Below are 17,005 nucleotides of genomic sequence, written 5' to 3' on the forward strand. Positions count from 1 at the left end.
TCTTTTCACAATTTTTATTCTCAGTGAGCCAGGTATTATATAATTCCATTTCAGTATAATCCTTCTGAAGGTAAAATTTGATCAGTAGACAGCAGTTATTGTATGCCAGAATCAGTTCCTGTATGATCAGAATCACAATCTGTGCATCTCTTTTGACAATGATAAAGATGAATGAGTTGTGGCTTCACAGCCTTCCTTTGTGAATGAAAAAACTTTGAAATCTTGTTCTTCTGTCAGTGTAGCAACAGATGTCCCTGAGAAGGATTGAAGTGAAAAAACAATACGAAGCAGGGATATTATGATGTGAATGCATATATATCTGCTATGAAAATGTATGTCAGCTGTGTCAAGATCAAAGTCACCCCTCTTTAACTATAATGCATGAGAGCTTAAGCAGAACTCGGAGGTCATTTAGATAACCTGTGATGTCATACCAGTGCTACACCTGATTATCTGAAAACAATTTAGTCCAAAACAATTTACTGTTTTGGACTACATATATTTGCACAGATGTTCATTTCAAAACGGGTACAGTTTACATGAGTTCCTCTGGGTCTGTCTGGGTGGTGGTGGGGGTCTGACAGTACAGTCTCACATGCATATAAACAGATCTGGATTAAGGATCTGTCTGTAATTGCTCAGCATTTAAACATGAGAAAATCTTCTGCTGTGGCAGCTCCATTGTTTTATATTCAGCACTGGTTTTCTTACAGCTCTGGAGCTGCCTTTTACTGATTAGTGAGATGTATATAATTAAAGATAAATTCCCATTCTTACATCTGAGAAGGTGCAACATCAGAAGAATTGAGAGAAGAGGTGGTTGTAGTATGCAGTTCAGTTAAATAGAATGTATTGCACATCCCCAAATATGTGAATTAAGAATGAAGTTTTCTCTGTAGTCACAACGGAACTGACAGTCTTGCTGATGAAAATATGTTGTTTTAGGTGCCAAAGCAGAAGTACAAAATTTCAACAAAAACGAACAGAGTTTATGATATCACTGAAAGAAAGGTATGGTAACAAGTGTAATTCGAGGATGTGTTTAATGGCAACATCAGAAATGCAGTTTGTAACAGCATTCATACAGTGGCTTGATTCAGAGGCAAATATGTTTGGGGTCCTTATGAAATTTTCACAAACTGTTTGAACATGGAAAACATGAACTGTTTGAACATGGAAAGTTTTACTTGGATAGCTGTTCGAATGTGGCACAGCTGATCTGCTAACGGCATTTGTGAAGAAGTGTTCTTTATTTTGCTCCAGCATAGTAAGTGAGTTTTAGTAGGGTCAAAGTGTACATCTTTTTCAATCACTGAAGTTTGCAGTAATGTAGTACAAGTTACATCTTATATATTCCTTAGTGTTCTTTTGGGGGGAACATTTAGGTTTCCTTTTTGAGGACTTTTTAACATAAAACCTAATTCTTCACAAAATATTTCCTTCTGGAAGCATATTCACACGTGGTTGCTTAAAAGTTACCTTTGCCAGTTCACAGGATACACAGTCACCTACAAGTGCTTAGACACTAAATTGTAAGATAAATGTTTCCAGTTTCAGAGCAAATTTCTTCAGTGTCATTAGTATGCATTCCTTTCCTCTGACTGAAACTCTGGGATACACAAAATTTTAGGAGTTGCTTTCTTGAGCAATCAGGCAAGACTACAACAAGAAGTGGAATGCTTCGTCTTCTTCCCTCATGTTGCAAGTTTGCAAATGAAATTTTCAAAGATGCTGCAGATTTTTAGGTGTTGTTCCAAGTATTGCAAAATACCAGCTTTTGTTCCTAACCAAAATTTTCATTATTAAGCATCTGAATTTTATTATATGTCTTCTAAACTGTACAAACAGCATATTGGGTTATGGGTTGCTCTTTGAACCGTTTGGTTTGTTGGAGTTTTTTTGAATTACTGTTATATAGAATCCAACACTGGTTTGCTACTCAGTGTGTAATAAAAGTGCAGAAAGCAGAAAAGTGGGGAAGAAAGAAGCAGCTAAATGTGGCTTGTGTGGAATGGGATAGACTTATTTGATAGGTTGAGTTTCTCAGGTGAACTAAAAACCTGGCCATAGGCTTGAAAAGAAACATGTATTGGTAGTTAATTTTACAGGCATTAAAAGCAATTGCTTTTGTACCTTTCTATGTATTAAAGTTGGCCTTAGTCGTGTTTTCTTGCTTTCTCTCATTTGCCAGTGCTTTTGCAGCAACTTTTGCTATAGAGCATCTAAGTATTTTGAAGCTCAAATTTCCAAAAGTCCAGTGTGGATGAGAGAAGAAGAAAAGTAAGTATAATCTTAACAGTCATTGAACCTTTTGAGAATATTATCTCTGTGCATCTGCAGTGGTAATTAAGTAGCTGCAGCACATCAAAATGATTTGGTTGAAGCAGAGGTAGCTGATGTTAACGTGTTAGCTTAGCATGGTGTTTGCTTTAGAAGTGTTGTAGCTGTTTGGATTACAGTAATTGACATGGTTCAGTACTACTCACATCTACTTAGCAGACATGACCATGTTAGTTTAGAGGGCAGACCAGTCAGAAATAATAGCTAACTCCTGTTAATTTTGAAATGGACTGACTAGGATTGAATTTTTCCAAACCGTATAATGGACAGGATGAAATAATCTTACTCTGTTACAAGAGATTTTCTAATTTTAGCACAGCACTTGGCATTGATCTTAAGCTTAGATGGTGAATGCTTGCATTTGAAAGCAGTCCATAACATGAAGAGGTGATTTATCCAATCTAAATTTCTGATTGCCCATTTCTTGTTCTTCCTGCAGTACACATTTTGGAATAGTGTATGCAGTCCATGTTCCCAGCTCAGGAAACACAGGCTTGCAAATAATCAATGGGGCCAATGGGTGTCACTGTTGAACAATAAAGACTTGCACGGAGAACGTTCAGCAAATTTGCTCAGCTTTCATTCTCCAAGACACTACTTCTCATAGTCTCCTGGTTTTCAACAAAAGTAACTAGCTGGAGTTACATGTGTCATATGAAATATATGATCAATGAAAGAAGAGCTTTAGAGCAGCTTCATCAGATCTGAGCTATTCTAGTAGGTACAACTAGACTCTTCATTAGAAGTGCTTTTGAGGTATTGTTTTGCTGTCTTTAAGAAAAGTATTTCTAAAATCTCCCTTTAACTCTTCATGTCAAAAGTGTATAGTTCTGTTATGCCTGATATAGTAATTATTTATTCTGGGTGCTGGTGGGGAGGTGGTATTTACAAACAAACCAACTTCCAGATAGTTCTTGGCTGGCTACACCTCTTTGCACAACCACATACATGTGCACACACTGACACACACTGATGTGGTAGAATACCTGAAAGTCCTTTGACAGAAAAGACTACAACCTCCACTTAAAACTCCAAGCAAGAGTTATATGGAGCTAATAATTTAAATCACTCTGTGTTACCACTTTTAGTTTCCAAACTCAGTTTATCGGTATGAGTGGTGCAGCTTCTCTGCAAGGTCTTTTGCATACTGAAAGGTGTTAGTGCACTGATTTGCATTTAGTGACTGTTTAAAAGGTTTACTTTCAGTCATAGGATACATGAGATTTTTAACATTTGGTATTGGGCAAGAGGAAAAGGACTGTGATGCTGCCTCATAACGGAATTGAAGTAGATTAATTGCAAGTCGAGCTTTGGAAAGAAACTTGTCAGAATTTGTTTAGTAATTTTTTTAGTTTCTGGAAACCTTTGAAAATCATTTTCTTAAAAAATATAACTTGATAGCCTAATTTTTAACAAAGTAAAATTTAAAATAAGCAAAAATATCCTGAATATTCATATTTTTACATTAATTGGAAAGTTGAAAAAGTGAGAACGATTACAGAGCCAAACTATTCTTGGTTGATGGCCACAGATAATCACATAAATGGTTCAGGTTGGACATTTGGAAAAATATTGTACTAAGGTTATGGTGGAACGAAACAGAATACTCAGCAGTGTTTTGAAATCTCCATCTTTGGAGGTTTTCAAGATTTAAACTTCATGAATCCGCGGCTGACCTAATCTAGTGCTGGTGACAGTTGCATTTCAAGCAGGAGATCAGACTAGAGCCTTCCAGAGGTCCTTTCTGACAAACCTTTGTGTGACTCGGTGACTGGGCTAAATTCTGTTCACTGTAACAGCGTTGTACTGCAGGCACACGAGTCACACTCCCTGAACACGTGCACAAATCTGCTCTTGTTAGCCTTGCTTTGAACAGAGGGTGTTGGACTAGAAGATCCCCAGATGTCTCTTCCAAACTCAACTATTTTTGTATTTATGTGTATTTCAAGAGAATAGATTTTACAGGAAAATGTTCATTCTGTCTTCTTTTTCCAGACCACCAGACATAGAGCTGCTGAAGGAGGGACGGAGGTACAATGAACAATTTTTCTTTGTTAGATGCACCTACAGCTAGAAATTTTACCATCATAGTAGATGAAAAGGGAACCTTTGATTTGTTGTGTTATAAAAAAGACCTTAATAGAACCTATGCAAACATTGGGGGTTTTTTGTGATTCTAACCCAGCATATTTGACCTGTACGATTTAGTGTACAGCTGCTCTTGGATTGCGTATCTTAATTGAGCCTGTTGAAATCTGAAACAAATACGCTGTTTGTACTTTGAATATTTTATGCCACCTATTCTTTATAAAGAAAATGATGCCAATTATATGTGATGAAAGCTTCTGTACTTCTTAATCTGAAAGATCTATATCAGCCAAAATGAAATCACACTACTCTGTCATCTCGCTGTGTATTGTGCAGCTTTCTGTTTGTTTTCTTTTGCAACACATTGCCATTAGGTGGCAAACTTATATATGCTGAAACTGCTCAACTGTCCCCCTGATTTAAGGGTTCTATGTTTCTATACGTTAGCTAATTAATGTTAACATGCTAAAATTACACTATTCATGATACTAAGTCTGACATTGTCCTGCTGTCTTTAATAGTATCTTGTTTATACTGTTCTTTTCTAACTACCAATAATCAGCTGAGAACTCACTTCTCTAAATAGTCTCTATACTTGTCATTTTGATTGTATTACAACTCTTAGAGTTCAAGAAAACTTTTAGAAGAGCACTTAGGATTCTTAAAAGAATTACACTTCTGCTATACGGGGGAAAATGCTTTGTTTATCATTCTTACATGAGAATGAAAAGCTATTGCAGGTAAAAGTTATTTCTTATTTCCCTGATGACTTGTGTTTTCTATTGTAGTGGACAGTCTGGAGAAGAGGTGAAACTACGTGATGAAGTAATTAAAGCATCTGACATTGAAAATCCTAGGATATCTTCAGATCCGTGTGAATCTGGTTCTCATGACGCAGCCAGTGACAGCAGTACTGATACTGAACAAGGATTTATTTCTTCTGTCCTACCAGGAAGTCAGTCAAGTTCAGCCAATTTTGCACAGCAGTTGCCCAGAAAAAGCATCCTCAAAAAGAAGCATGCTCAGAAAGTCCATGCCAGCCCTAAAACTGAAGATGCAGATGTGGTGGAAGCCACTGTACAACTCTCTCATTGTAAATTAGACACTCAGGAAGAAGGACATGCTTGCTCTGTTCATAATGAAGCAACTACACCACCTTCAAACAATACTGCTCCTGGGAAATCAAGTGCTTCAGAAATCTTTGAAAATACGTGTGGATCACAGATAGTTTTTCTAGGTGTGAGCAAAAGAGGAGCAGAACATCTGAAAAGAACACTGGCTAAATCAACAGAACGTAAAAACCCTGAACTGAGGCATCCAGTTAATTCCAGAGGCAGTTTATTGGAAGTGCTTAGGCAAACACTTATGGAATGGAGAACTGAGGAAACGTTAAAATTTCTCTATGGCCCAAACTATACTTCTTTGTGCTCATCAGAGTGCACAGCATCTGTCAACCAGGAGACTGAAGAACTTGATGAGGATGACTTAGATACAGCTGATGATCTCGACACTGTTGCTGTAGGGGAGTCTGAAAACAGTTTGAACTACTCTTTACCTTTCACAGGCTCAGGTGGAATAGTTAAGCCTGTGCCTAGTTATGAAAAGTTAAAAGAAGAAACAGAGCTCCTAGAACTCAGAGTAAAAGAGTTCTATAAAGGAAGGTGCATCCTGGCTGAAGAGGCAGCAACACAAGCACAGGCAGGGGAACATCCCAGCAAAGACAAAGTAAGTGTCCAATGGAATGGTGTGGAGGTTGTATGAAGCTGAAATAGACCCTCGAAGAATTAGTACTTTGTTTCTGCTATCATGGGTGGATAAGTATCTCACATGGAGAAAGAGAAGATTCCGTTAGCTGCATTCTGTGTGTTGCATCAGATTATGAAAGTGTCTGCCCATTGAAAAGTTTTGGGCTTTTTTTAAATTCAGACATAAGAGTTATTTAATATTTAAATATTTATTGATTATCTGTAGTTTTTTGATGTACTGACTTTAATTAAACACTAGTTTATAGCTATTAAAGTTTTTTGCCTGATACAGGATGATCAGCAGGAAGATCTCACCTTCCCACTTGTTGATTCAAATGCACAAATGCAGATTAGGAGGCGAATTGTCCTTGAAAAACTGAGAAAAGCGTGAGTACCCTTTACTTTGGTGAATGTCAGTCTGAAGTTGGTGCTCGTTCGTCATTGTTTAAAGTAACAAACACACTGTCCAAGGATGGGCCTGGCTCCTTCTAGGTGGTCCTAGTCATAACTTTACTGCCCTAAAGGATTTACTTATTTCTGCAACAGTCATCTGTAGTACAGTTGCAGGTGTCAGTTTGCACAGTCTGTCAGTACCAACTGCTTAAGTTTAGACTGAAAATCTTGGAGTTGATTGAGAGGAGTGCAAATATTTGTCTTGTACATTAAGCATACTGTTACTTGTAAACAAATCTTTGTAATTGTTTAAGCATAGGTTTTACAAAGAGAGAGTTTCTAATGCATGTTTGAATGGCTGGTATCACTGTGCCCCTAGCCACAATCACTAAAGGTCCTCAGAACTGGATCTTAAAATTTTGCAAACATCAGACCTTCTTCACATAAGTAAAAGGGCTTTACACACATATACACAAAAGAGTTTAAGGCATTTCTGATGTAGCTGTTAGAATTATTAAATTGTCAAAGTTGGAAAATATTCTCCCTGTAAAGCCAGTGCAGATAAATGAGTGTTTGAAGGTCATGATTCTGCTGGTTTTTGCTAGGGGTATTTATTTTTCTGTCATTGTAGTTTGTGTTACCCAGCCAAACTAGGTTTTGCAGAATTGGTTTTTTATTTTTTTTTAAATTAAAAACCTCACAGCCAACTCCCCCCCCCGTCCCTGCCAAAACATAAAAAAATCCTTTCTGTTTTTCTCTACCTGCATCATGTGTGGATAGGCCACAACCATGGAATCAAACCATCCCCCAAGTGCCTTGTCTGTAAGTGTCAGTTGTTTGAAATTTCCTGAGCTGATGCAGTTGTCCTGTCACGTTATCAAGAGATAATTTTCATTGTGATAAAGCAGTGAATATGCCCAGCATCATAAGAGTCCTGTGTTTAGTTTTTGTAAAACATGCAGTCTTCCAGAATACTGATGTACTATGTGTTATGTGCATATAAATGCAAATCACTGGATATTCAAATGCCAGAGAATTTTAACTGTTAAACATATAAATAGAGCAAAAGTTTATTTAACCCTAAATGTGAAAAAAGAAAGATGTTATTTCCATCATTTGAGAATCCTGACTAGTTAAAGAGTATGTGCAGTTTTTGTGGTCTGTCCGTTTTTATGCACAGATAAGTAAGGAGGACACCTGTCTTTTTCTCTCTTTTGAAATTTTCTGATAACTATCATCTAGATTTCAAGCTCACGGTGGACTGACATTTCTGTTTCATCTATGTGAGTCTGAGGTTAGCAGGTATATTATGTGTGAATACCTCATTTTGACATGCAGTTTCCTTTTATATTGTTATTTTTGAGCCTAGTAATTATAAACCTTCAAAAAATTTATAAGGCCTGTAGTTCTAATCTTTGTAATTGTAAAAATATTTTCTCAGAACTGAAAGGTGAAATTAGTAAGTATATGTATGTAGAACTACATTCAAATTTCACATTCACGCTGAACTACAGCTTATTTTTAAAAACAAGCAGTTGCCAAGTGAAGATGTTGGCCCAAACAGCACACAGAGAGAGCTGAAATGAAAACTACAGGCCTGATCTGCTGAACAAAATTCAATCTCTTTTCCTTTTTACTAACTTTGACAAGCTTTGGTGGAAGTCCTACTTGACAAAAATTGAGAGAGGAAAATATATATTGACTGGTGTCTTCTGCCTTCTAGATTATCTGCAGTTTTGGGCCCTCTTCAGATTGCTTCAGGTGATGTTTACACAGAGCTAAAAAACCTTGTCAAAACTTTCCGGTGAGTATTGGTCTTTACTTAGAGAGTCTTATAAACTGATGAATGAAACGTGCTGTTGAATGATTTGTGATTTGGACACAGAGAGGGCCCTATTGCAGATTTGCCCTTCTCTAGCTGTGTGTTCATGTAGGTAATGTCACATTCCCTGTGGACTAACAAGTCAGCCCTTTCCCTGCTCCTGACAGTGGCTAGGTCACCAGGAGTATTTGTAGATTTTTAAAAAGTAGGCCAGTGGTCTCTGGAGGATGCTGGTGAGTCTTTTAAAGGTTCTGCTACCTCGTCACCTCCTATTAAGCATGAGTTTCTGAGATCTGTCCCTTTCTTTTGCTCTGGCTCCCTGCAGCTGGGCTAAATGGTTTTAATCTGATTAATTATTTTTACCACTAACTTCTAGAGTCAGTCAGTTGGATCTGTCTTGTTCCTGATTTCAAAGGGAAGTAGATCTAGTGGGCACTTATATCACCACAGGTGAAGCTTCTGCTTCAGTCAGTAGGACTAAATACAGTATTTGGAAAGAGTGAGATAAAGAAGGAGTGAAAAGAGAATGGTAACTTCTCTGAACATCTTTAGGCTTTCTTTGGGAGACAACTCTCATAACCTGGACCTAGATTATGTCCTGCATCCTCAAGTATTGTCAGAAAAAGAGCAACAGCAGTTGCTAACTCTGTTCACACTGTCACTCTTGAAATGTCCTTCCCACATCCTCATCTGCATGAGGCTTACATGTAAATTTTCCAAAACTCATTCATGCAGTATTTGCCACAAGGATTCTAGACTTTGGTGAATAGAAACCCAGCTCTACCCAATTCCTTGTGATTTACCCCGTGTCTGGAAGGATGCCACAAAAACACAGATGTCTCTGTGCAAGATTTCTTACTGTGGAAGATTCTCTCTTTTTGGTAACTCTGTGCATGATCTCTGTTAAATAAAAACATTGATACTATTGACTCTGTGATTGCAGTCTTTTAAGTTCTGAATCACCTTTTATTTTAACAACACCACTGAAACCGGTGAAAATACTTTTGTATATAGTGTATAGATACCTATTGTTTGAGCAAGATTTTTGTGTCTTGAAACCGTTTTGTTGCTCTGCAGTTTAAATGCTTAATAGTCACTTTGGATTATGGGTTGATAAAACAGGACAAACTACATTTGGTGTCTTTCAAACTACTTTTTTTATGATTGATTATCTAAGAAGGCCCAGAGGTTCTCAAAAACAGAGCTTCTATTTTAAATAATTTTTCCTATTGAAAGACAATGGGACATGAATATAAAGTTTTCAGTGGTTTATAGCAAATGAGACTCAAAACCAAAATAGACTTGTAAAACACATACGTGTATATGTATGCATATACACACACACTTGGGGGTTTACAGAGTAGAACCAAATCGAATTTATTTGGACTTCAGCCATACCTAGTTCATGCAGCAGTAATCCATCTTAATTTAAAGGTCTCCCCAATCTGTTTTGATCCCTTAGATAACACTTTGTGAGTTTATTTTTGTGTATTATTTTGTTAGGAACTGAGTTGAAGGTAATGGTAGCGACCTCTTGGGGTTCTCTTACTGTGAAGATTCCTGATCAGTTGCTCAGAAATTCAGGATTCTGGGTGGGGGATGGTTAAAGACAATTGTGGGCACTACAATTAAAAGCCTGAATATAATACATATGTCAAAATAACTGGAGTTTTGTTGTTGCTGATAGCAGAATAATACAAAAACACAGGAAATAGGGAAGCAATAAAAAGCTTTGGGCCCTTTTTGTGTCTTGCATTGCTGATGTGGAAGGGTCTGTTGGTACATGAGAGCTAAGTCATGGATATTAAGATGAAGGCATAGATTTAAGTTTATTTCAGGTTAGCAGTCTCTTAAGTTTTGGACCAAATGCTTTGGCAGGGAGACATGGGATAAATTTTAAACAGTATTTGTATTTACAGAGTATAGAAATTCAAATGGTCCTTTCTTTGTTAATGTGGTTCAAATGCTTAATGACGATGGAGGAGCACTGATAAATGCTTGTGTTCTTTCCTGCTTTTTCAGGAAAAAAAGATATTTCAGGCTGAAGAGCTTGCCAAAGAGGGTAGTAGATAAAACACATGGCTGTAGTAGAGCTTAGCTGAAGAAGGGTAAGAGAGCATGTGGTGAACTAAGCAACAACGATTTTCAGCTCCATTGGTTTTTAAAGGAACACTTGCAGTTCAGCCTCCTTTGGGCAGCGTTTTATTCAGTCACCACTGCTAAAAAACACACTAGAGAGATCTCAAGAGACATTTTAGAATGGTTAGAGCTCTTCCCAAACAAAGTCCCTCAGTGCCTGTAAGCTTTTGTTACGAAAACTGAGATGTCAAATAATTCTCCAGAGTGTGCAAGGGCACTTTGTTAAAAGATCAAGAGAAAATTAGCTTTTTATATATAAATTGAGGATAAATGATGTTGAATGTGTGGTTGGGTTTTTTTTAAGGCATAATACTTCATTTTGAAAATAGGATCCCTTCTGTATTTTATGGTTGTATTTTAATTCCCATTATGGAGCTTATGATTGATATTGAAGTCTACGAATTAATCAGATGTGAGATGTATTCAAGACTTCTTGTTACAACTTGGTTTTATCATGTGTCCAAGACAGTCTTTTAGCTTTTAAGTATGTATCATGACTATATGTTATCTAGTATATACACTTATTAATACCTGTTTTACCTATTACCCTTGTTCAGTGGAATTTTAAGTTCTGGGTTTCAAGTCAATCAGTAGTACTTGGTTGTAGACAAAGTTCTGTGTGGAAGTAGGGAAGTATCAAGATGTTAATGACTTTTTCTCAAGTAATTAGGCTTCTCTCAAATAAAGCCTAAAGTTAAATAGTAACTTATTTTTGCTGTCTGTCATCAAACTAAATGATATTACAGTATGTAAATATGTTGCTGCTTTCCAGGAGGTAGAAAAACCGTCTTTTATGACTAAACTGGTCTAGTTGAAATTTCCCTATTGGCGTTCCCTTGCTTTGCAGGCTGGACACTAGTCAGTTATCAGGAGGTCATTTGAGATGGAATTTTTATACATTTTACTCTTTAGTCCTTTATCCTGGAAGCTTCTGCCACTTGGATCCACATGCTGAGTCAGGCTCCCTCACAGAGTGTGCAAACTGTGTGGGTCCTGCTGGGTGGCTGCAGTGTGTCTTGCTGGAGAGAACCTCAAGACCCACAAGCCAGCAACTGAGCAACCCACACAGCTATTTTGGATCATCCAACTCTCCCAGCTCATGTATCCTGCCCTACACACACCAAGAAAGTGGGCACATTCCATTTTGGGAAGTTGCTTAGGGAGAATTTGGCCAAACTCTTTAACAGAAAAGATTGCACTGCAAAACTCAAATCACACACACAAAGTTTTGTAAAGTTTTAACATTTGTACGTTATATTTTTAGGACAGAAATCTAGTGACCTCTTTCATGGATTGTTCTGAAGTAACAGTTTTGGCTAGAGGCAAGACAAAGAATTAATGAACCATTTTTACAGAGGCCCTGCAGTTCCCTGTTTTCTGAAAGCTTTGCTCTTCAGAGGACTTGGTGTTGACACATGGCTTGTTTGAAAGTGACTGCCCTTCCACTGCTCCTTATTATTTAAGGCCTCACACCTGTAGGTTGCTTGCTTTACTCTGATCTCCCTGAAATGGTTTTTTTCCCAGCTGCACAAGCGTTTTAGGACAGGAGTTGTACTGAGAGGTTACGCAGTTGCAGAAGCCTGACTGTTCATGCAGTGCAGGGACTGCAGTACACCAGCAGATCCATTCTGCTGTGTCCTGCCGCTTATCTGTGTCTTTTGACTACCTCCTTCAGAAATAGCATATTGATGGCAATGACTAGTGTTCAGACCTTGCCAATCAATACTAACATTGAATAAGAGTTAATTGACACAAATAACTGCATCTCTCGGTTTGTGTACAAGAATGACACCTTCCTGTGCTCTAATCAATAATAACTCCTTGTAAAGCATTGAAATAAAGCTACTTTCTCTATTTGACAGAGTTTCCCCGGGTGGCTTGGAGCTGTCTCTTTCACTGTGTCTCATCATAACAGATTAACTGGAATGTTACATATGAATTGCCTGTCAAGATGATTCCATCAGGCATTTCTTGGTAGTGTTTATCACTGTCATCAGTGTTGAGTCAAGCCTTTGTTTTGTCTCTTATTCTGTAGCCAGAAAATTGTAACAGTTTACCAGTTTACAGACTTTGTTGCCAGCTAAATCCATTAGGTATTTCAAATAATAATTGCTAAAATGAACCTTATAATAACAAATATAATCAGTATTTGGCAGAACTGTTGGTTCTGGTTTAATGTGACAGTTCCTATGTATGTAGTGCGAAACATTGTTTTTCCTTTCAGAATTGAACAAAGCTCAGATTTTTGAGACACTACTTGAGTAATTATTGCTTTAGTATTTTATTTTGGTTTGAAGACTTGGAGGTTTGAGGAGAAAAATGGGATAATATTTCTTTGATCGTTACAGTTTTATTTTATTAATTTTTAATACCTTTCTGAAATAGAGAAATGCAAACAAATACTACAAAAGATCTTACTGATAACTACATTTTTAATGACCATTTTGAATTTAGTTTTGGGTAATTACTTATTAGAATTTGAATTTTAACAATGACAAGTATAAATATTTCTGCTTTTTTTCAAATTTTAGCCTGGTTTTGGGTAACTATACACTTGCCCAAAGTTGTTGTGGGGTTTTTTTTTGTTGTTGTTGTTGTTTGTGGGGTGTTTTGGTGGGGGGGGTTGGTTGGTTTGTTTGTTTGTTTTTGTTTTTTTAAGTAATCTTACTGAGTAAGAAAACCCTGGATTTAAATTTGTTGCCACATAGGAGCTTGCTGAAAATGAACTCTCTTCACCAGTGCGTGTAGGAGTGGATATGAGTGACAGGGTACCTTCATTCTGTATCTGAATTTGTAAAAGGTCATGGACGGGAAACTGAAAGCAAGGAGGAATCAAACCTAGGGAGGCCCTTGCCCCTCAGTTTATCTGTTGGATGGTGCCATCTTTCTGAATACAGTTAATTCTGCTGGCTCTTTTGGGTGCCTGCATAGCCACAGCTTCATTTTTGACTGGGACTTTTCCATGAAATTGCTTGTTTTGAACACCAAGGGTGATGCCTAAATTGAGACAGCAATTCCCAGATAATTGTTTTAACAAAGATTAGTACTTGACTTAAAGCAGTTTTTTTTTAGTCAGTTCAGCCAAAGGGGTTAGCTGATATTCAGTGCAGCAGCACTTCAGTTGAACACCCATGTGGTTCTTTATTCACACCTCATTTATATTTATATGGCTCTGATATTTGCTCTGGCTCCCATTACATAAGTTAGAATTCCATGTTTCCATTTGAAAAACAAGAATCATCAGAGGATTGTCAGTGCCACCTTACAAAACTCAGTCTGTGTCCCCATCAGCTTTTACAGCAAATCTGGATCTGAAGCCAACAGGAGGGAAACTAAGTGTAAGAAGGTCCATCTTTTCAGAAACTCATGTGCAGCTCTGGAGAATTTCCCAGTGGCTATGAGTGAGAGCTGGGCCCTCACTGCAGCCAGGACTATTTGTGAAAAGCTTAAAAGAAATAGCTTCTGTTCAGTCTTCCCCATCCCACTTTCATATAAAAAGGGGACATTGGAAATTTTACAATTCTTCCATTAGACAGAAGCTTGAGAGCTGGTGAATTGCTCAGATACAGCTGGAATTGCTTCTTTATAACTCAGTGTATTAATGGTAGACTTAAAACTCAGCTGTTAAAATCTACATTTACTCTGAAATGTACTGATCTTTTTAAAATTATTTTTCAGGTTAACAAACAGAAACATTATTCACAAGATGCCTGAATGGACTCTCATTGCTATTGTTTTGTTATCTGTGTAAGTACCCTTAAATGTCAAATATGCTTATGTGCAACTGTCTTACTAGCCTGTTGGAACAAGATGTATTTTTCAGGGGAAGGAAAAGAAAGATTTCACGGAGCTAACTGTGGAGTCAATAGAAATATTTCTTTCATGCAAATGAATGAAATTTCCTTGACAAAACAGAACTGTCTCCCTTGCATCAAATGTTATCAATGGACAAATTTATGTTAAGAAAAAGGAACGCTAAGCTTTAGGCGGTTTTAAAGAGGCCTTGCAGGATGAAGTAGGAGTATAATTCACCCTCTTCCATTTGCTGCTGACATACATACGTTCTCCCCCTCTCTGACATTAGGACAAAATGACATGGATATTGCATTATTTGGATTTGGCATAACTGCTAGGCTTTTTATTTCTCATTTTGCTTCTAATTTCTTAAAAGGTTTCACTTTTATGATTAAACTCAAATGATTTCTATAAAGATATGTGTGCTTCTCAATAGGTATAGGTATTCTAGCAAACTTCTTTTAGAGGGGAAATCTCTTTTAGCAGGAAAATTCCTCCCAAGGAATACTGGTACCCAGCATTTTATTTTATAAGGATTAGCTTTGTTGGTTAAGATTACAAACCTACAGTGCCTACAGGCCTCCTTAGCTTTGTTTTACTTGCTGTAGAATTAAATTCTTTACAATGATTGCCTTAATGGGAAGCCTGATTGTATTACAGTGCCTTTCAGTAAGCTTCTGCACAGAAGCATGATCTAAAAAAGCTGTATTTATATGCATTGAGTTCCTTAATTTGTATTTTGCAAATTCGTGTACATTTCTGAAGCTAGAGACACAAAATTCCTTGTATGTCTTGAGCTTGAATTACGAGATTGCAAAAATCTGTATTCCAGAGTCTGTTCACTACTGCGCTGCTGCTTTTGGGCTTCCTGGGTCACTGGAGCCTGTAGGACAGAGAGGTTCTTACAGACATTCACAGGTCAGGAAGTACTGTGGGCCAGCCTCATGGCATGCCCAGCGCTGCACTTACTTTCCTTGATATTACTTCAGTCTGACACATTGTTCTGGCTCTGCTGTCCCAAGGAGGATGGTACCAGCAGGCATTAGAGCAGGCTTCAGCGAGCCTTACATCTGTGTCACCCAGCCAGATAGCGCTCAAACCATTCATTAAATCAGAACACAGAAAGTAACTTTACTTGAATGCCTTGGCATAAATTTTTTATCAACTATAAGAACAAATCTTTTGTCATTTTTACTATATATTCTTACGGTTGAATTGGTAATTTGTGAAACAGATCTTATGAATTTTTCAAGTAGTTTCTGTACAGTTAAGGAAATGGTGTCTCTTTTTGCTCAGAAGTTAAAATATGTAGCCGGTCTCTGCATATGATGAGCTGTAAATGTTTACATAAGTAATGATTGTTTTACAGCTGCTTTAAAATGTTATACAAGTAGTAGGCAATCCTGGTAGCAGTCAGTATAAGCAGAGAACCAAGTCTATTTTTACCTTTACTTGCTAAAGGTCCATCCCTAAAGAAATAAATTATATTTGATCATAAAGAAGAGTAGATTTTTATTTATAATATTAGTGAAATCATGAATAAAATTTCTGCTGATTTCTGCTTACTGTAAGGTTCTTGCAAGTTCATGATCTGGAGATTTTTTAACAACTTCTCTCAGCTGCCTCCTAGGAAGAGTGTAGGTGGGCTAGAATGAGTGTTGAGATTCCTCTAGTAAGATGATGTATGTTGCATCATTTCCAGAAATATTAAAGTAGAAAACTTAATTATTTGGAAATTCTAATCAAGCTTGGGTATTTAGTGGAAGCCAGGACTGAGCAGAGAAACGCTGCTGAGGACCTGGACAACCTCTCACAGGTCCTCACTCAGGCCCTTTCTCAGTGCCTGCAGTCTGCCAAGGAGCCTGTCATATATTGCTAATAATTCTCATAAAAAGAAATACACCCTATTTAGTCTTCTCCCTTAATTGCACTGAGACATTATGCACATTGTAGCACATCTAGTGTTCTTTAGATCATGGAGTTGTCTGGAGCCTGAGTCAGAGTGGGTCTTAGTAGCTTCAATCACGCTTTCACATTTATTCACAGTTCTTGACCTGGTTTCAGACATAGGACGACCATTTTACTGCCAACACTAACCAGTAAAGCTGCATAAGCAACATCCTGGTAGAGGATCATGCTTCCTCTTCCCAGGTGGGTGCCAGACCATACTACAGGTATCCCATGGTGCAGGGATTGCAGAAGGCAGATAGAGCATGGGTTCAAGGTATACCTCAAAAAAATCCAAGACTTCAAATCTTTTTTGGTTTGTATTAGAGGGGGCCAGGTTGTTTTGTTTCAAGTAGCAACTGTTGGACTTTGCTTGCACTCTATTTTGTGCATCAGTGTTGTGGCTCACCACTTCCTTGTCAAACATATATGGCTAGTGTGTGCTGAGGACTTGGTGTACTTAACTTCACAGTGCACTTTCAGAGTGTCCCAACCCTTTTTGTGATAAACTACTGGACAGAATAACTGTTAGCATTAGTGCTGTATTGAATTCTAGTGAATGAGGATATGCTCATGCTCTCCTCTCTTTGAGTGTGCCTGTTAACTCTCTGTGGGATACACCATGATGGATATCATTAATGCCTAATTCCGGTGCTTAAATTAGACCCTAGGCACACTTCATAGTCTGCAGGTCCTTGAAAAGCTGCTGAAAGTACTTATATGCCCTTGAGTCTAC

The 17,005-nt window shown here is 37.6% G+C and overlaps 1 protein-coding gene across 2 annotated transcripts in view; it reads left to right on the forward strand.

Annotated features, from left to right (window-relative positions):
* The window catches only part of RPAP2 (RNA polymerase II associated protein 2), a 35,224-nt gene that overhangs the window by 2,593 nt on the left and 15,626 nt on the right, over positions 1-17,005 (forward strand). Inside the window, exons 5-11 of one of the 2 annotated variants that reach the window (XM_040072783.2) lie at positions 946-1,011; positions 2,192-2,280; positions 4,336-4,371; positions 5,217-6,153; positions 6,466-6,560; positions 8,290-8,370; positions 14,206-14,274. In XM_040072783.2, coding sequence (XP_039928717.1) covers positions 946-1,011; positions 2,192-2,280; positions 4,336-4,371; positions 5,217-6,153; positions 6,466-6,560; positions 8,290-8,370; positions 14,206-14,274 — 1,373 coding nt within the window. The remainder of the gene's footprint in view (positions 1-945; positions 1,012-2,191; positions 2,281-4,335; positions 4,372-5,216; positions 6,154-6,465; positions 6,561-8,289; positions 8,371-14,205; positions 14,275-17,005) is intronic. The other variant, XM_040072784.2, reaches the window with a different exon arrangement.

This window comes from Hirundo rustica, chromosome 9 (assembly GCF_015227805.2).
Source record: "Hirundo rustica isolate bHirRus1 chromosome 9, bHirRus1.pri.v3, whole genome shotgun sequence".
NCBI lineage: Eukaryota > Metazoa > Chordata > Aves > Passeriformes > Hirundinidae > Hirundo > Hirundo rustica.